At 43.3% G+C, this 20,308-nt stretch overlaps 1 protein-coding gene across 1 annotated transcript; it reads right to left on the bottom strand.

Annotated features, from left to right (window-relative positions):
- Positions 1 to 13,584: 13,584 nt before the first annotated feature.
- On the bottom strand, positions 13,585 to 19,637 carry LYPD1 (LY6/PLAUR domain containing 1). Its single transcript, XM_006834603.1, has 4 exons — positions 19,591 to 19,637; positions 19,411 to 19,484; positions 18,026 to 18,163; positions 13,585 to 13,682 (listed from the first exon to the last, which is right to left on the bottom strand). The coding sequence occupies exons 1-4, from the start codon at positions 19,635 to 19,637 to the stop codon at positions 13,585 to 13,587; spliced, it is 357 nt and encodes a 118-aa protein (XP_006834666.1).
- Positions 19,638 to 20,308: the final 671 nt, after the last annotated feature.

Below are 20,308 nucleotides of genomic sequence, written 5' to 3'. Positions count from 1 at the left end.
TCATATGAGCGAGACTAATGTCCCTAGACATTTGATTTACATGATGGGCAGGGCCTTGTCAATTATCATTGAAGTAATTTTTAATATCTTCAGCAAAATTTTACTTACATGGGTTATTAATGATAATGTTTGATGGTTTCCACATCCCACTGTGCCACTTCTCTTTGAAATAGACATAATAATGGATCTCTTCCAATTGTTAGGCCAGATAGCTGAACTCCAGATTTCTTGGCATAGATGAGTGAGTGCCTCCATTGCTGCATCAGTTTGTTTAAAGATTTCAAATTATATCCCATGAACTCCTGCATCCTTGTTTTTTTGCCAATGCATTCAGTGCAGCTTGGACTTCTTCCTTCATTACCATCAGTTCTTGATCATGTACTGCCTCTTGAAATAGTTGAACAATGACTATTTCTTTTTGGTACAGTGACTATGTATCTCTTTCATAATCTTTCTGCATCATTCAATATTTTCCCAAAGAATCATTCAGTATTTCAGTAGGTATTTTAAATCCTTATGATGCTTGAATTTTTTCTTCAGTATTTCAGTTTGAGAAATACTGAGTGTGTTCTTCCCTTTTGGCTTTCTACCCCAGGTCTTTGCACATTTCATTATAAAACTTGAGTTTGTCTTCTTGAGCTGCCCTTTGAAATTTTCTGTTCAGCTCTTTTATTTCTTTCTTCCATTTGCTTTAGCATCTCTAAGCTGAAGAGCTACTTTCAGAATGTCTTCTGACATCCATTTTGGTCTTTTCTTTCTTTCCTGTCTTTTTAATAACCTTTTGCTGTTTTCCTGTATATTCTTGATGTCATCCCACAGGTCTTCTGGTCTTCAGTTATTAGTTGTCTAATGCATCAAATCTGTCCTTGAGATAGTCTCAAGGTGGGATATGTTCAAGGTCATATTTTGTGTCTCATGGACTTGTTTTAATTTTCTTCAGTTTCAGCCTGAACTTGTATATTAGTAGTTGGTGGTCTGTTCCACACTCTGCTCCTGGCCTTGTTTTAGCTGACAATATTGAGCTTTTCTACCATATCTTCCCAAAGATGTAGTCTATTTGATTTCTGTGTATTCCATATAAAGAGGTCCATGTGTATAATCACATTTTACATTAAAAAATGTATTTGCAAAGAAGTCATTGGCCTTGCAAAATTCTATCATGCAACCCCCAGCATTGTTTCTATCACCATGGCCATATTTCCCAACTACTGATCCCTCCTCTTGTTTCCAATCTTCACATTCTAATCACCAGTAATTTCAATATATTACTATTACATGTTTGATGAATTTCAGACTGAAGAAGTTAGTAGAATTCTTCAGTTTCAGCACTGACTTTAGTGATTGGTGAATAAATTTGGATAATAGTGGTATTAGCTGGGTTTCCTAATAGGCATATGGACATTATTCTATTACAGAGAACATTAAACTCCAAGATAGATCTTATTCATCTTTTTAAAATGAATGTGACACCATTCCTCATGAATTTTCCAGATTCAAAATGGTCAATACCAGGCCATCTCAGTTCACTAATGTCTTGGATATCGATCTTTGTGTGTTCCGTTTAATTTTTGACAACTTCCAATTTTCCTAGATTCATATTTCATACATTCCATGATCCAATTATTCATGAATATTTACAGTTGCTTTTTTTCCTTCCTTTGAGTTGAACCCCATCCGTAAATGAAGGTCCTGCCATGAAGGTTCCGAAAGCATTGTTTCAGGTCTTCCCCATTTGTATTTTGAGGTGCTTTTCTACCTGAGGGGTTCATCTTCTGGCATTATGTATGACCGTGTTCTGTTGCTTTCATGTTGTCAGGGGGTAAACACTCAGAAGTAGTCTACCTCTCCTTCTTCCTTGTCTTAGTCTGGAAGTTCAGCTGACACCTGTCCATCATGGGTGACCCTGCTGGTATTTAAAATACCAGCATCACAGCAACACACAATCCAGCACAATGCAAGAAACTGACAGATGAGTGGTGGAACCTTGTAATTATCATGATGAAAATGTCAGCATCCTCAGAAGAAAATATCCTCACACTAAAATGTAGTTATGCTCTTACATCTTAGCATTCAGTGAACCAGAAATACGCAGCGTTCTAGACTCCTGGTGTGGTGTTGTGGGTTAATGCACTGGACTGCACAATTGGTATAACTAATACCCACCAAATGTCTTTTTTCCTGATGGGTTGGTGGGACAAGCTCACTATCCACTCCACAGAAACCTTATACAGGGTCACTATGGGTTGGAACCGACTCGACAGCACTTAACAGCAACAACATACATCTGTGCTAATCTCCAAGACATCACTTGTAGACATATGTGTTGCTTTCCCTTTCCAAAAGGTGACAATGATCCAGAATGAAGGTGTTTTGCTATGCATTTTAGTATTCAGTTTATGCAATTCCTGGGGAGAGGCCACCATTCATCTCTCAGTTTGTTATCGTATGGCTTGATTGTTGCTATGATGCTGAAAGCTTATGCCCCTGGCATTTCAAATACCAGCAGGGTCACCCATAGCAAACATGTTTCAACAAGGTTTTTGAACTAACAGAGACTAGGAAGAGAGATCTGGTGAACTGCTTCTAAAACTTAACTTGATGGATCCTAATGGACTACTGTGTTAGGGGATGAGCCTCACAGATTGGAAAGTACTCATGATATACAGTGTCCCCAGTGATGGACTCAAGCGGAAGATTGTGAAGAGGGTAGAGGGTCAGGTAACTTTCTGTCCTTTTGTACATGGGGTCACCTTGAATCAGAGCTGACCCAATGGCAACTAATGACACGAGGGTAGAGGCAAGAGCATACAGGTATTCCCAATAGAGTAACTGATCCCTGTCCTTTCTCCAGGGGTCCCTGGAAATATTTGTTTGAATTTTTCTAATCTTGTGCATGGATTTCTCAAGAGGTGATTTGGCAGACATGGACAGTCGGCCACCTAACTGTCACACTCAGTCAGTTCTCTTCCTTGCTAACATAACCCTAATTTTGTGTTCAACCTCAGGTGGATGAATTATGACTGACTTACACCAATCACCATAATTCCATTTATCTTTATCAAACACTCACCTCTCCAGCCTTACTTAGAGTTAGTAATGGCCACATGGTGCACTGAATTATTTAATGTATCATTTAGTCATCGTCTTTGTTAGCTCCCACCAAATGTCTTTTTTCCTGACGGGTCTGGGTAAGAGAAGGTGGAGGAAGATGCGGATGGGTTATATGATTCAGTTGTAAATAACTGTTAACAGGGCTGATTATGATTGTAAAAACTTGCAATTCTGACATGGGTATAGAACTGGGGTGGGGAATATCCGGCCCGTGGGCCTTGTAAAGCCCATGAATCATTTAGTCTGGCCTTGCCAAGGCAACTGCAGTTCCGGTCATGACATTTGTTGTTATGTGTCGTGGAGTCGGTTCCGACTCATAGTGACACTGTACAAGGTTTCCAGGGCTGTAAATCTTCATGGGAGCAGAAAGCCTCATCTTTCTCCTGTGGAACAGCTGGAAGTTTCGAACTGCTGACTGTGAGATTAGCAGCCTGATTGGCAACCACTATGCTACCAGAGCTCCTTGTCATCACATTGTTGTTGTTGTTAAGTGCTGTTGAGTCGGTTCCGGCCCATAGCGACCCTGTATAGGGTTTCTGAGGAGTGGCTGGTGAGCTTGAACTGCCGACCTTGCAGTTCAAACGGCTTTGTTTTCTGGAGCATTAATTCACATCGCCACACCAGGACTCCTGTCATCACATTAGAGCATACTAATTTTTAAGTTGATAACTTTGTATGGCCCACAATTATTGTTATAAATATCTAAATGGCCCTTGGCAGAAAGAAGGTCCCCCTTCCCCACCCTCCCAGGTTCAGAACGAGCCATCTTAGACAAAGGAGGGGGATCTCACTACACTCACAGAAGAGACAGTGGTGGAGCATGTCCTTTGGACCCTGTGCGTTGAAACTTCTCAGCCCAGGGGCAGAAAGCTATGGCACCAGAAGAGTGGCCGTGGAGCAGCAGCAGAAGAATGAAGAGCCAGAGGACAAGACAGAGCAGTGGGTTTCTCAGCCCACAGAGCAAGTAAAGCTGAATTAATGGGCAGGAGACTTGCTTGGAGAGTGGGATGCCTCCAGACACTTAATTGGGGGGGTTAGTTTTGCTGACCCATGGAACCTAGATTTGACCCATGAGGCTTCTGGTGAAGTTTATGAGCAGCTCTGGCTGCGAACCTTTTAAGGTCAGCAGTTCGAAACTCCCAGCTGTTCCACAGGAGAATGATGAGGTTTTCTGCTCCCATAATGATTTACAGCCTTGGAAACCCTCTACAGGGTCACTATGAGTCAGAACTGACTCCATGGCATATAACCACCACCACCAAAGAGCTTAGTAACATTGCTGGGGTCAGGCAAAGCAGAGGACAGGCTGAAGTGACTTGAGAGACTTAAAAGAACTGTGTCTGAGCATTTCTGACCCTGACTCTAACCTGTTGTCTTCTCTAATAAGCTCCATGACTTGTGAGTCGGGTGTCTGAGTTGTATGTGCCTGCTGCTATGAATCATTGAACCCAGCTGAGTAGAGGGGGCTGTGGGAAGAATGGTTGGTGCCATTTTTTGGCAGATCGTAAGACAGTGGTCTAGCCAAAGAAAAGATGTTGGAAAGGGTTTCTTGTCTTAATAGAAAGAACAAACTGAAGATAAAGCTCCCTGGTGTAATCCTTTCCAGCTGTGACCAAAGAGGTGCTAAAGTCTGAAACCTCAGAAAGGAAAATGAGCAAGAAAATATAAAAGCGTGGGTCTCTGATGCCATCACTGAGTTTTAGGGGCATTCCTGTTATGACTGCATTGTGTCCACTCACAGTATGTATCGAAGCCTGTAATGGTTAGGATTCTGCGTCAACTCAACTACTTCAGGATTTCCAGAGGTTTAGTGGTTGTGATGTTCTTATCCCCATGGCAATAAAACCAAATACAGACATAGTTAACTCTATGATGAGTGGCTATGAGCAGTCAGTGAATTAAAGGGATGTTTCCTGGGGAGTGTATCTGCTCCAAATATAAGGAACATATGGGAAAGGCTCTATTCTGTTGGGGATCTGGGACTGTACAATTGTAAGCCATTTACTTGATAGTAAAATTCTGTGTCTATATATACACATATACACATACATATATATATATATATTGTTACTGTTGTTAAGTGCCGTCGAATCAATTCCGACCCATAGCAACCCTATATAGGGTTTCCAGGGAACAAGTTGGTGAGCTTGAACTGCCGACCTTGCAGTTCAAACAACTTTGCAGTCTGACGCATTAACCCACAATGACACACCAGGAGTCTCTCTCTCTCTCTATATATAGATATAGATATAGATATAGATGTGTGTGTGTGTGTGTATACACATATAATACATAGATATGCTTCACTGGTTTTACTTCTCTTAAAAACCTGGGCTAAGACAAAGGCCTGGCCCCTTGTACATGTAGTTGTGATCCTGTTTGGAAATAAGGGGTTTCTTACGCTCTATTAATGGAAAACAGTAATCACCCACTGCCCTTGAGTTGACTCTGGCTCATAGCTACCCCATGTGTCACAGGGTAAAACTGAGTTCCATAGGGGACTGGTTTTATTTGGAGGCAGAAATCCTATACAAGGTCACAATGAGTCCGGATTGAGTTGACAGTACTTAGCAACAACAATCTTCACAGAACAGACCACCAAGCTTGTCTTCTGTGACACCACTGGTGGTTCCGACTCATAGTGACTCTGGACTGTGTTTCCAAGGAGCGGTGATGGGTTTGAACCACTGACCTTGTGCTTATCTTACAGTGCAACATCAGTGATGCCATCGTTGCTGTTGTTAAGTGCCACTGAGTCAGTTCCAATTCCCAGTGACCCGGTATTAAGCTTCCGAGGAGTTTGAACCACCAACTTTGCAGTTCAAACCAACCTTGTAGCTCATTGCTGATCCTACAACGCCACACCAGGAAAACTACCAACCTTTTGATTACTGTCTCTGTATGTAAATAATGCACATGGTCTACTTTTTATTTTTGCCAACCACATCCCTGATATATTTTAGTAAGAGCACTATACTGATTTTAAAACTTTTTTTGTTTGTTTTTTACATGTTGCTGTAAAATAATTTAGCATAGCACACCTACAAAAATACCTGTGTTGAGGTGGGTGGGAAGGTGATGTTGGCAAAAAAATTTAAAAAACACCAAAATGCTAAATGCCATCAATTTTGTTCTGACTCATTGTGATCCAGCATAGGGTTTCAGAAGAGTAGCTGGTGGGTCTGCACTTCTAGCCTTGTAGAAGGGCACAAACTGCTTAACTGCTTGTGCCAGGGATTCCCCTTGCTTGAGAAGGGTGGGTCTTACCCTAATCACTTCTGAATTATAAAAAGAACAAAGTAGACACAGAGACACCCTATCAAGATAAATACCACAGCAGAGGTAGCTATAGACCCGAGAGCACTAAAGATTGCCAGCAGTTACTAGAAGCTAACATACACAAAGCAGTTTCTCCCTTTAAAATCACATCCTAAATTCGGAATTCTAGACTCCGAAACTGTGAGGCTAGAGATTTACACACTTGTAGTAAATTTGGTTTTGGAAACAATAGGTAATTAAGACAGACCCCAAGACCCTGTAAGTCAGCACTATCTTGTTAAATAAACACTAAACACCTTGTTGAAGTATAGGGTAGAGGCAACAGCATAAAGGAACCTGGCAGTCACAAGGGCTGATTAATTCTCTTATGAAGCCGTGTCCCCTAGATTAATGAAGGGGATACACCAAAAAGCGTCTTGTTGCCTGTTGCAGTCAGAGCTTCTTGGGCGTCAAGATGAGAATGGCACCCAGGTGTTAGACATGATATTAATAGCATTAAATAAGAGGGGTAAGAACATAAGTGATGAATTGAATTAGAGCCCAAAGAAACAGTATCCATGCAAAACAGACAGTAGGAGATCAGAAACAGTATTTTTCTTTTCCCTGCTTGTCTGTAAGGTTTAATTTGCCCAACTAAATGGCTTAGAAGTATACCCTGCAGCCAAATATCTGAATTGCTTCTGTCTGGTGGAACATATCCATGTGTGTATTAAACTTGCATTTCCTGTATGGGAGAGACTTGGTGGGGGTGAATTAGAGGGGGAGTTTGACTATGTGGAGCAATTTTCTTTCTTCCTAAGGTAGCTTGACATTACAGCTGATTCATTCAGTATAAAAGTTCAAATCACTTACCCTCTCCAGCTGTGACTGGCTGGGTGGTGACCTGGTCCTGTCTTCCAATCCCCAAAGCTGACTTGATTGTCAAGTTAGCAGAGTGTTGCTGAGGGGCATGTGTGTGTGTGTGTGTGTGTGTGTGTGTGTGTGTGTTTTCTCAGAAAGCACTCCTATATAAAGCAAAGGTAGATTAGCCTCAGAAACAAGGTGAGATGCTAGCAAAACCGGTGGGTTACATTTCAAAAGTTGTTCCTTAAATGGTCACTGTTACTAACAGGTTCTAGATGTCCCTGAGTGATGCAAACAGTTAAGTACTTGACCACTAACCAAAAGTCTGCAGGTTCCAATCCATGCAGAGGCACATAGAAACAAAGCCTGGTGATGTACTTGTGAAAAATCAGCCACTGGAAACCCTATAGAGTACAGTTTTACTCTGATACACATGAGATATCACAGCAAATCAGAATCAATTCGCTGGCTCTAACAGGCATTAGTAGGCTATTTCTAATTTAACCAAAGAGCAAAAGGTACAAAGGTATATTAAACTCTATTTTTCTACTCACACCAGAGATTTAAGCTCCTTCATCTTACATTTATAAGTTGTTTTAGCTCGAAACTTGGTTTCTTCCACTACACTCAAGCAGCAAATATCTATTGGGTTTGTACACACCAGTGTGTGTGAAAGAGAGAGTGAGAGAGAGAGTGAGAGGGTCCACGTTGTCCTTTCAGGAGCCTGTGTACAGAAATAAAGACCATGAATGGGATCTCGTGAATGGAGCTGTAGTTCAATTCAATTAGGAAAATGACTGTAAAAAATACTGAAAGGACCCGGAGCCACACAGACTGCTGGTTTGAGAATATAGGACAAAGACAAAATGGTCAGAACACCCTCATGCCATCATCTGTACCATGAAGGTCAACTGCTAGAAAGTCTTCCCTACAGGATACAGGCCAGCAGGCTCCCTGGGGGCTCTTTCCCACAGACCAGTGTTGGTTTAGTCTCCATGCCATCTAGACCCATTCTCATGTAAAACATCTGCCTCTGACTTGCTTTACCTTTCTTTCTCTTCCAACAGCCAATGACAGGCTGAAAAGGAAGTTGTTCAGCCTTTTAAAGGAAGTTAGGGAACTCGGGATTCTCCAGGTACAGCCCTGCCTTTCCCTCGGAAGGCTCAGAAATCCTCCCCTGCGTCTCATGCTCCCTTTGAAGCTGAGAGCCCTTGCTCTCTCAGTCTGGCTGTCTTCACCGAGTGGAAAACTCATCAACTTAGCTGCTTGTTTTTTCTGAACAGCTTCTCTGAAGTTACCGGAGACCCAAGTGGCTTGCTGGATCTTGGCATAAGCAATAAAAACAATGCATGAAACCTATTACATAATGTCATTTAATACACCTGATTCTGCAGATGCTCTTTGAAGAAGCCTCAGTGGAGGGCATCGTAAACGACTCTGCACATTCGTATTCATCCCAGGTACAGAAGGAACAGACTAAGTGCCGTGCTAGGCACCACCTGCCTCTGGCAACCATTAGCACTTATTCCACCGCTCTCTCCAGCAAGTCCAAGAGATAGCAAAACATAAAAAGCTATTGTCCATGTCCAGTGAGAAATGAAATGCACTGGAGCAAGTAGCACAACTTCCTTAAAATAATACAACACTTCATCTTTTTGCATCTGGATCCCTCTCATGGTTTGCAATATCATAAACCACTGAAACCAATGACTTCAGCCATCACTGCCTTATCATATTTAAATGCCTTCTTTTAAAAAGCAATGTATTACATACTCTCTATGGTCTTACCTTATTGAAAGCACTTAATCCAGCTCATCTCCTGCTTTACTTGGTAGTGATGGAGGCAATTGGAAGGATGGAATCAATTTATTAATACGAGAACAGGCCCTATAGTTCTGGCCGGTGAGCACAATTTCTGAATCACAGTGTACCTCAAACCTAACATTTACCACATAAGAAAAAGCTAATGGCTTCAAAAAGTCCATGGAAAACATTCCATTATCTTTTCATCACATTTTTCTATGAATGTTCTGAACACTTCTCACATAACAATGATTTTATTTGTAGGCTTATTCATTACAGATTTGATTGAAGTGCCTAAGAAATAGATTTGGTCTTTGGCGAAGTGCATTTGGGAAGAAGCACACATTGGTATGTGAATTATATCTCAATTAAATTGTCATTAAAAATGCAAAGAGAACAACAACAAAAAAAACAGAAAGTGATACAGCAATGGTTAGGAAAAAACAGGGAACAAGAAAGAGGAAGGAGGAAAGCTGGAAGAAGCAAGCAAGTAAGCTAGCTGTCAGTTCAGATCTTTCGTTTTAGGAATTATATAAGAGGAGCAGATTTCCTTTTCAAAGTTCAAAAGCAACGGTGTGTTTTGTTTTCATACTTCGTTTCATTTTCACTTGGGAAAAAAAAACCCTCAGCTTTGAAGCTTCTCTGTTTAAACTCATTAGGAAAACCATCAATGATAGCTTTCATGAAATCGTAGCGGGAGGAATTAATGTTATGGGAGAGCCTGATCAATCTTCAAACGTTTCATCTGTGGAGATGGGAGGTCAGCACTAGCTGCTTGTTCAGCTGGAAAGTTAACATAAACAAATGCTTCGCTTATTGGAACATCCAAGAGACTAAAGACACAGATATTGCCCCTCCAAATACTTCCTAAGAAGCCAGTCCTACTGCTACATGAAAGTGATGGATGTTTCTCCAGAACGAAGTGAGTGAATTGATTGCCAAAATGTTTTACCCTGAAGAGAAGGCACCCTTTTAGCATCCCCCTGGAGAGGAGGTAGTGATGTTACCATTCGCTGCACAGAATCTCATTCAGTATAATTCATCACTTTACTGAGTTTGGCACAGAAACTTTAAAAGCAGGGTTGGTGGAAGGAAATATATGAGGATGGCTTTCTTGACATCTGATTTTTTTTTTTTTTTTTTACTCTGAAGTTTCTTAATCTTTGCTAAAGTTAAAATACAGTGATCTTTGTAATTCACTTCATTCTTGAAGCATATTCTATAGCCCATCTGACTGACTCAGTTAGGAACTGAGGGTCAGAATGTAAGGATTAAATACTTGACGTCTAAAAGGAGAGAACTGCAGCTGACTTGCAGGACAAGGAAAGATATGGAATTTATGGGAGACACTGAGGACTAACAGGTATGATTGGCCCCTCTAATAAAATTGTTCTGGAAAAATGGTTTAAAACCATCTTTAGGCCTACAGCAGAGGAGGGTTGAAGTAATTTGTGATCTGGACATGAGCTAACAAGTTGTTGTTAGGTGCCATCAAGTTGGTACCAACTCATAGTGACCTTATGCACAGCAGAATGAAACACTGCCTGATCCTTGGCCAACCTCGCTACTGTTGCCACGCTTGAGTCCATTGATGCTGCCACTTGGCCAAGAGGTTCAAGCCAGATTCAGAAGACGCCGTGGAACGAGGGACATCATTGCTGATGTCCGATGGATCTTGGCTGAAAGCAGAGAATATCAGAAAGATGTTTACCTGTGCTTTATTGACTACACAAAGGCTTTTGATTATGTGGATCATGACAAGCTATGGACAACATTGCGAAGTATGAGTATTCCGGAACACTTAATTGTGCTCATGAGGAATCTGTACCTGGACCAAGAGGCAGTTGTTCGAACAGAACATGGGAACACTGAATGTTTTAAAATTGAGAAAGGTGTGCAACAAGGTTGTATTCTTTCACCATACTTATTCAAACTGTATGTTGAGCAAATAACCCGAGAAGCTGGTTTATATGAAGAGCTAAGAAGAAAGACCTAATATTTCTCTTTTTCTTACAAGAAGAAGATAAAACAATACAAGGTGGCAAGGACTCCTGGTGTGGTCCTGTAGGATCAGCACTGGATTGCAAACCACAAGGTCGGCAATTCACACCCACCAGCTGCTCCTTGGAAACCCATACAGAGTCGCTATGAGTCAGAACCCACTTGACAGCACTTAACAACAGCAATATACAAGGGGGCAAGGTGCTCCTGTAGGGCAGTGGGTTACGTGTTTGGCTGCTAACCTCAAGGTCAGCAGTTAGAATTTACCAGCAACTCAGGAGGTGAAAGATGAGACTTTCTGCTCCTGTAAAGATATACAGTCTTGGAAACCCTATACAGGATTACTCTTAAGTTGGAATCAACTTGATGGTACACAATTAGCTCTACCACAACATAAGGGGGTTTCAAAAAGTTTGTGAAAAACTGGAGTTAAAGGACACTGGAAGTTTTCCTTGAACTCTTTTGAAGCCACCTTATAGTTATTTATATGGGGATATGTACAAAAGCATTGCTACTAGGCTTCCAGGTCATACATAAGTGGGTTTATTCTAAAAAAAATTAAATGCGTCTTAATTATATATCTTAATTAAAATGTCTTAATAAAACATGTCTTTATGATCAGTAGAAGGCTGCAGACAAGTTCTCTCAGTAATACACTTATCGTAAGAGTCCTGGTGTGGCACTGTAGGATAATACACTAGACCGCAAGGTTGGTTTGAACTGAAAGGTCAGGGTTCAAACTCACCAGCCATTCCTCAGAAACCCTATACAGGGTTGCTATGAGTTGGAACTGACTTGAGGGCACTTAACAACAACACAACAGTCCTATTAGAACACTGTAAAAGAAAGCACAGTCAAAACACGGGCTTCCTACGGGATCTGCTGGGCCAGTTCCATTCAAGGCAGAGAGGTCAGCTTAGAAGATTATGGTGACTGTATTTTGGGACTTCAGAGGGGTCAAATCTTGATTTTCTGAAAGGACACAATTTTAACAAAATTGAAAATTGCATTCTTGAGAAAAAGACCAGTAAAGTTACACAAATAATTTTTTTTTCCTTCGTGACAATGCTCATTTTTCAGGGTAGCAAGGGCGGTTCTAGGGGAATTTCTTTGGGAAACCATTCCCCATTCACCCCATAGCTCTTCAGACTTCTTTTTGTTCCCCAAACTCAAAGAACATTTTAAAGGAACACCATTTTGAAATATCCCCTGAAACTGGTGCCCTGAATTAAGATTTCTAGCTTAAACTGAGAATTATCCCTGGTGGTATAGTGGGTTAACCATTGGACTACTAACTGCAAGGTCAGTAGTTCAAACCCACCAGCAGGTCTGCAGAGAAAGATGAGGCTGTCTATTTCTGGCAAGATTTACAGTCGAAGGCACCCTATGAGACCGCTTCCTTTGTCCTACGTGATCACTGCCAGTCATAATTGGCTCAATGGCAGTGAATTAAACTCTGGGAGAAAAATTTTTGTTATAGCCACCCACTTGTGGTATTTGTTCCAGTAGCATTAGATGACTACTACAGGGGCTGTGAAATAAAATGGTCTGCCCTTCTGCCAAGTCCACCCCAAAGACGAACTCAACCAATTGCTGCTGAGTTGCTCCAACTCATGGTGATTCCGTGTGTGTCAGAGTAGAACTCTGTTCCACTGGGTGATTTTTCTAGAAGCAGATCACTAGGCCTTTCTTCTGAGGTGCTTCATAATAAACTTGACCCTGTAGCCTTTCGGATAGCAGCTAAGTGTGTTAAGTGTTTGCAACACCCAAGGAATTTAAAGGACAAACTAAAACCCAAAAGCCCACTTCTGTGGAGTTGATTCAGACTCACAGAGCCTATTATTTAAAATCCTGATGAAATCAAACAGAGTATCAAGTTCACAAAGCCTAACTTTACATTTCTTTTTACTAAGAGTGGTGGTGATGGTAGTTATGTGCCTTGGAGTTGGTTCTGACTCACTGCGACCCTGCACAGGGTTTCCTAGGCTGTAAATCTTTATAGGAGCAGAAAGCCTCATCTTTCTCCTGCGGAACCAGCTGGTAGTTTCGAACTGCTTATGTTGCAGTTCGTAGCCAAATTCGTAACCACTAAGAGTTGATGACCTATTATTTTAGGAAAACCAAGTCTGTTTGTTATCCCTTACTTCACTCATGAGAAAACAAGGAGTAAAATTGACCTATCCAAGGTAAGGATCTATTTCTACCCAACATAATGATCACTAACTAATCTAAAGGAAAATAGCCATTACTTATACAGCCATAATGTGGATGCAACATGGCATGTAAATCAGTAACTCATGTATTGCAAAACAGACAAATAGATTAATGCATGTTGCAAAGGGTGGGTGAAGCAATCGATTAGGTTACTGATTCAGACCATGAACTTTCTCTCAATACACTGCATTTAACTTTTAAATAAGGTTTAGGAGAACCTGTAACATTTTGCTCACTGACAGAGCTATATTTTACTAAGGGCAGAAATTGGCTAGTCTATAAAAATTAAATTATACCCCTTTCACTGTATCTAGTCAAGAGGAAAAACTCTAATTACAAGATTGCACTGTCAAACAAATGCAAATTCACATTCTTTATACCCTGGTTTAAAAATTCATAGTTGGGGTAGGAGTGAGGGGGGCGGTTATATTCTGAAATAAAAATCAATATTTGAAATATTTTTGAGGCCGGCAATGATAAGAGCATAAGAAATGTCACTATCAAGGGTGCTGCTGGTATGGAGCCTCTAACTCATTAAGAGAAGAGCATGTGAGAGCAAGACATTCGTTATGCAAACATTTAAATATCAATTAGTAAGGACAATGAAAGAGCCTAAACCAATGCTTCTCTTCTTTACAACCTGTGCCTTATCACTCCAGAAATGACCAAGAGAGAAAAGAACATTGAAAATAATTGCAGCACCTAATAGGAATGGTACACTGGGGAGTAGGTAGAGGTTAATTTTAACTGCATTTCCCACCAGAAAATTAAATGTACCTGCTTCGAAATTCATACGAGCTGAGCTAGCAGATTTAATCCAAGACTAACTGAAGGACTGGACATATTGCATCACTGGTAGTTTTTGTAAAGAGACTGCCTTTCATTATGGTTTAATGTCAGAGTTGTCTGATTCATTAAAATCTCATCATTCGTTTAAACCCCTGGTTTTTTGGAACCTATTAAAAATGCCAGTCCACATAGCACTCAGTCTCTAAAAACCAGATTGCTTTTTATATACTTTTGACAGCGACTTATTGTCTATCTGTCCACTTAACCAGTCCATTCAGGCTGTGCGGTGAAACTGGGGGACACTGAAGTCGTGTCAGTCCTTAGAACTTTGATTGATCTTTTCAGACAAAGCTGGTCATTTATTTTACTATGTAAGGTCCTGGCCAGCTAGTGGTGCAGCAAAGCTGCTGCCCTGGAAACAGTAATAGTTGACTGATGGGCTTAGACCAGGCACTTCATTTTTCTGGGTCTCACTTTCTTGGTCTTTAACACACATGAAAAGGAATCCTGGTGGTACCATGGTGAAGTGCAAGGCAGCTAACTGAAAGTTTGGTGTTTCAGACCCACCAGTAGCTCGTTCCCCGTGAGAAAGGTAAGATGCAATCAGTCTGCCTCCATAAAGACTGCAACCCTGTAGATGCTATGAGACAATTCTATTCTGTCTCACAGGGTCATTATGAGTCAGAATTGACTCAACGGCAGTGGGCTTAGTGCAACAAAAGACTTGTTGTTAAGTGCTGTCTAGTCTATTCTGACTCAGGCTCCGACTCATAGGGATCCTGTTAGAAGATTTCGAATGCTGTAAATCTTTGTGGAAGCAGAGACCCTCATCTCTCTCCTCTGGTGGGTTCAAACCACCAACCTTGTAGTTTGCAGTGCAGAGAACTAGAACAATTGTGAAGTCAGGGTACTCCAGATGTGTTTGGTGGTGGTTATGTGCTGTGGAGTCGATTCTGACTCATAGCGACCCTGTACAGGGTTTCCGAGGCTGTAAATCTTTATGGGAGCAGAAAGCCTCACCTTTCTCCCATGGAACAGCTGTAGTTTCAAACTACTGACCTTGCGGTTCACAGCCCGACTTGACTCATAACTGCTACGCTACCAGAGCTTGATAAAAGACCCAGGCTCTCCAGAGACTAATTGAATGAACTTCTTCAAGGGGGGCCCAGTCATATGGATTTGGATACAACTCCCTAAACTAAGAGTCTGGGCTCTTTCAGCACTAACACACTATGATTCTCAGGACAACATATATTATTAATCAAACTTAAATGGAAGTTCTGACCTCCTCCTGAGTGGAAAAGTTAGATCCTGCAGTAAATTTAAATGCTGGCTTAGAACTGGCATGGGGAAAGGCCAGAGTCTCAGCGGAGGCTCACCAGATTTCCCAAGATTTTACATGTAAAGTTGGCAAGGAAAGGAGCCAATGCATAAGGGCACACAACAAAAGTTCTTACTTTGATGATTACTACAACCCTGTGGTCATTTAGGGTTGTGCTCCATCCTTGCCAGTAAAAAGAGGGTTGGTTCATGGTGGTGATGGTGGTTGTGTGCTGTTGAGTTGGTTCCTAATCACAACGACCCTGTATATGGTTTCCAAAGCTGTAAATTTTTACGGAAGCAGAAGGCCTCATCTTTCTCCCGTGGAATGGCTGGTAGATTTGAACTGATGACTTTGCGGTTAACAACCCAACTCAACCCACGATGCTACTACCAAAGAGGAGGGTTACTGTCATTAAGATGAATTGGTCTCTAGCAATTACATGAAGATGGAGGTAAAAAGAGAATTGGAAGCAAATGCATTTGGCTGATTTCTCCTGGTATGGCACTGTAGAATCAGCAATGGATGGCAAACCACAAGGTTGGCAGTTCAAACCATCAAATGTTCCTTTGAAACCGAATTCCAATGCACTTAACAACAGCAACTGAACTTAGGCTAAGAATGTTGTTTCCCCATGCACAGACACAAGGCTAGCATCCTTCCCCTTATAACTGATTTTATCTATGACTTCAGCTTCACTTCCTGTTTCTCAAACATCACAGGTGGTCATAATTGGAATTACTTTCTTACCTTTGTCTTTTTCTGCCTTTCAACCTATGACCTGCATCTGGCTTGCAGAGAAGGTGCTCACCTTGACAGAGCTAATAGAGAAAGAGACACCTCAGGCCAGGTGCTTATGGTTCTCTGTGAAACAGTTTCTCATGGATAAAATGGGAATTTTAGTTCCTGCCTTCCTTACAGTGCAGTTTGGAGGAGGAAATGAAGATGAAAAGTAGCACTTTAAAAAGGAAGTACATATGATTCATCTTGGATACACTTTCAGAGGAAGAAACGTCTCAGAAAAAGAATACCTGTTTTGGCAGTGACATGTTTCAACATCCTTTTCTCTCCTTGTCTCAACCATATCCCACATAATAAAACATAAACCCAGTGTTAAACAATGTCTTAGAGGATTCTGAAGAAGTTCCTAATATGACCACAGTACGTCCCCATTTTGTCTGGCTCTAAACTACTGCGTGGAAGAAAGCTACAAATATTTGAAAGTAACAACACTGATGTTCAGAGTGATTGGGACTAAAATCACAGGAGTCCCTCTGGTACAGGGTAGTCAATTTCTTGCTCAGATACAATGTTCAGAAAAGAAACACAAGGAGAAGAGAAACAATTGGACAAAACCATGCACACCAAAGCATCAGCATTAAAAAAGCCCAAATCTTATTTGACAAAAAATTGCATGCTGCTGTTCTTGGGTCAAGTTACTCATTAGAACATCTTAAAACCATACATGCATACATGCAGAAAAGTGAGGAGCTATCATCAGAACCTCAAATAACCATGTGGTAGCAACAAGACATTTCCCGGCCCCTCTCTGAGAAGAAATCAGTATCCAGAAGGTGGTTGCTTCAAAACTACACCCTTTGCCATTGTGTTCAGGGAACCACACATGAGTTCACTGGGGTCTGTTTTCATTTCATCAAATAGAAGACCAGTAGGGCTTTGCTTGGTTCATTCACTAACATGGATCACATGATACTATTTCTTATCTTTACAATTTAGTATCTATACAATGAAAAAAAAATTCCATTTATGGGTTTGACCCTGGTATTGAGCTATATATAATTCACTCATTCCTTAAACAAGGAGCTATGGTAGCGTAGTGGTTACGAATCGGGCTGCGAACCTCAAGGTCAGCAGTTCGAAACTACCAGCTGTTCCACGGGAGAAAGATGAGGCTTTCTGCTCCCGTAAAGATTTACAGCCTCGGAAACACTATACAGGGTCGCTATGAGTCAGAACCGACTCCACGGCACACAACAACAACATTCCTTAAACATTCCAACTGAATTTAGTGAACTTGATTTCTTATCAAATTAATTTTGGAGGGAGTCTGGGAAGTTCCTTAGTGAGAAGACTTTGGCTAGCTGACTTGAGGGGTCTTGCAAACCCCCTTCTTCTCTTCCCTTATACCCAGGCCCAGCCAGCAGTCAGCCAACAACTTAGTTGGTGGGACTGGGAGCTGCTGTCTTTTTAAAAAGAGCTTGGACATTTGTGCCTGGCATTTGATGAAATAGTTCTAAAATTAAATAAAGATCCTGTAGCATTCGTCAAAGAAATATGGTGAGGCTCTATGACAAAACACATTTTTCAAGTTCTAATCTCTGGCAACTTCAACAAGCTTGTATTTCAGCCTGACTTTGCTCACTGTTGCTTATTTGCCCAACTAAGAGAGGGGAGTAAATAAAGAGAAGAAACCCACTAATTTAAATGCACTTCCCCTCCCAAATCCCTTGGGGAGAAGCCCTGGTAATTAAATCTAATGAGATTAAAGTAACTTGGAACTCTCCATTTTCCCAGCACTGTAAATCTGTGATAACCAGTGTGTGCATTAAATCAAAGTCAGTCCCTTTCCTGTAATTTAATGGCCCCCTCACTCCCACCATCCGCGCCTTATGAAGGGGTGAGGGAAAGCTGTCTGGCTCTTACCCGCACTTTGCTCCATCACTTCTTTCTGACACATGTCCTGAACGTTCACCGTGCAATTCACAATGAACTCCGGGGATGAGCAATCATTGTTGAGCTGAAATTCCTCACACTGGTAACACTGTATCTGCAGCGCAAAGCCTGAAGGAAAGACACAGCTGGGTTCAGATTCGGCCCTGACAGAGCCCACCAGGGAAAACAGGAGCCTCCCTTGCCTCAGCCAGCTGCCCCTCAGGCATCTTGAATGCCTGGAAGACACCTGGGTCAGTAAGGTGGGAATGAGACTGAAGCCATCAGGGGACTTCTAGGGCAGCTAGCGTCCTGCAGGATAAAATGGAATTCTGCCAGATATGCTGGTACCCCACCTCCACCAACCTACACTACTCCCTACCTTGTCCCAAAGAAGTTTAAAAGAAGGGGATTACAACTCTTACAAAGTCTCTTCAGAGAAGTGCGGCAGAGCCAGTCTATACCAGAAGATTTGCCTAACTGCTGATTATTTCCAAATTACTTAATTACTATGTTGGCACCATTCACGATTGCATTCGCAGCCGCCTTGTTAGTTTTATTTAATTTTTGCAATCCACGCTCCAGTGTTGTGGCTGCCGGACTCCCTTAATGACCACTGGGGAACCCTGGAGGAGGTGCCTGGCTCCAAGCTCTACTTCGTCCCTAAATCCCGAGGCGGCGAGGGTAGTTGCAGATGACATATATATGAATAAGCCCGCACCTTGAGTCCGGACACCACAGGCCCTCTACCCCGTCCCCTGGCTTGGGGGCAACTGGTTGGCTGCGGTTCGCAGAACTCAGTCAGGAGCTGTACTGCCAAATGAAGAGAGGAAGCGAGACGTTCGCACCTACATCTCGCCGACCTGACTGCTCTGCTCCAGTCTTCTATCTAGACCTCACTGACCACTGCCTCGGCCTGAGCGGTCATCCTCTGAGAGCTGCAGCCAAGCCCTGGAGCACCCCGGCCGCAGGTCCGTCTAGGCTCTGTTCACCTGTCGGCGGCGCCACTCCCATCGGTTGCCAGCGACGCCTGGCAACTTGATAGAAATCGGGGTGGGGGTCTCCCCCTCTCCTTCGCCAAGGCCCATCACAGCTCCAGCCTTTTCTTCTCCCCAACCCAGCTTCGCTTTCCGACTGCGCAGCCGGAACAGCTGCAGCCTGAATCGGACAAATCTGCCGCTCTCCTCTGCAGCGCGGGACTTAGAGACTTTCCCAGTCTAGCGCCCCTTGGCACCAGCGGCCGCCACTGCCAAACTCCCGTTGGGCAGCACCGAGCGACGCGGGGCCCCGAGGAGGAGGGCGCCTTAGGGGCGCAGGAACCCGCGGGCCGATGGGGTGTGCGCGCTTGGCCCGGCTAGTAACCGCTTGTTCTTTCTTACCTGGAGGCAAAAGCAATCCGCAAAAAGTTGCTGCGATGCCGAGGACCCACATCATCCCGGAGCCGTGGGGCCGGGAGCGGGAAGGTGCATCAGAGGCGGCGACCGAGACGGTGGCTGCCCGGGCCGCAATGGCTGTGGCTGCCGAGGCTGCTGAGGGTCGCGCTGTTGCCGCTGAGGCGACGGTCGCCGCCAAAAGGAGCCGCAGGTGCCGCCGGCGGCGTCCGCATCGCCCGCTCCCAGGCTCCCGGCTGCGGATCCCCGCTCCGCCTGCTTGAGCTCCGGGGTCGTGTGCTGAGCTTCCTGAGTTGGTGACTGAGACTGAAGGGAACTACTGGCGATCCAGAGCACCCAAAAAAGTCTCGCCTGTTTTCCCACCTCCCACTCCAGGCACCACGTGACTGCTGCCGACTTGGGGTGGGGGGCGGGGAAGGCCGTAGCTCCACGTACCCACCCCCTTTCAGCCACCCTTCTTTATGGCTCAGGCAAGTCTTCCGAAAAGGGTCGCCGGGGGGCGGGAATTTGTTAAGGAGGCTAGAGGCTGACGGAGTAGTGGGGAAGCAATTGCCGCGGGGACCCACTGGGCGCGGACTGGGGGACCCATGAGGTGGAGGCGGGAGATGGCATGCGGTGCTGGTCGAGGGTGCATTAGGGACACGTCCTGTGCGACCCTCTGGTCAAGCTAACATCCCCACTGCGGAGACCAGCCCGCCCAGCCCGGACTATGGTGCAGCGGGCAGCCGAGCAGATCCCGCGGGCGGTTGGCTGGAGGACGCGGCTCTCTGGCGTTGGCAAACTTGCGCACTTTGAAGGTTCCCAAGGCTGACGGAGCAGCCGCGCCTTCCGCTCCTCCGGGAAGCTCCGCTTCAACTGCCAAAGGTGGTCAGCCGCATATTCTAGA

This window comes from Chrysochloris asiatica, unplaced genomic scaffold, assembly GCF_000296735.1.
Source record: "Chrysochloris asiatica unplaced genomic scaffold, ChrAsi1.0 scaffold00012, whole genome shotgun sequence".
Lineage (NCBI taxonomy): Eukaryota > Metazoa > Chordata > Mammalia > Afrosoricida > Chrysochloridae > Chrysochloris > Chrysochloris asiatica.
The sequence above is the reverse complement of the archived record's forward strand: the minus strand, read 5'-3'. Positions and strand labels throughout refer to the sequence as shown.

Excerpts from the sequence above, each read along its gene's own strand:
- LYPD1 (XM_006834603.1), bottom strand. The coding sequence starts at position 19,637 with ATGCGGACGCCGCCGGCGGCACCTGCGGCTCCTTTTGGCGGCGACCG. Across the intron at positions 19,485-19,590 it reads GCTCCTTTTGGCGGCGACCG|CCGGCCCCACGGCTCCGGGA; the intron begins TCGCCTCAGCGG and ends ACCTTCCCGCTC. Across the intron at positions 18,164-19,410 it reads CGGATTGCTTTTGCCTCCAG|GCTTTGCGCTGCAGATACAG; the intron begins GTAAGAAAGAAC and ends TCTTTCCTTCAG.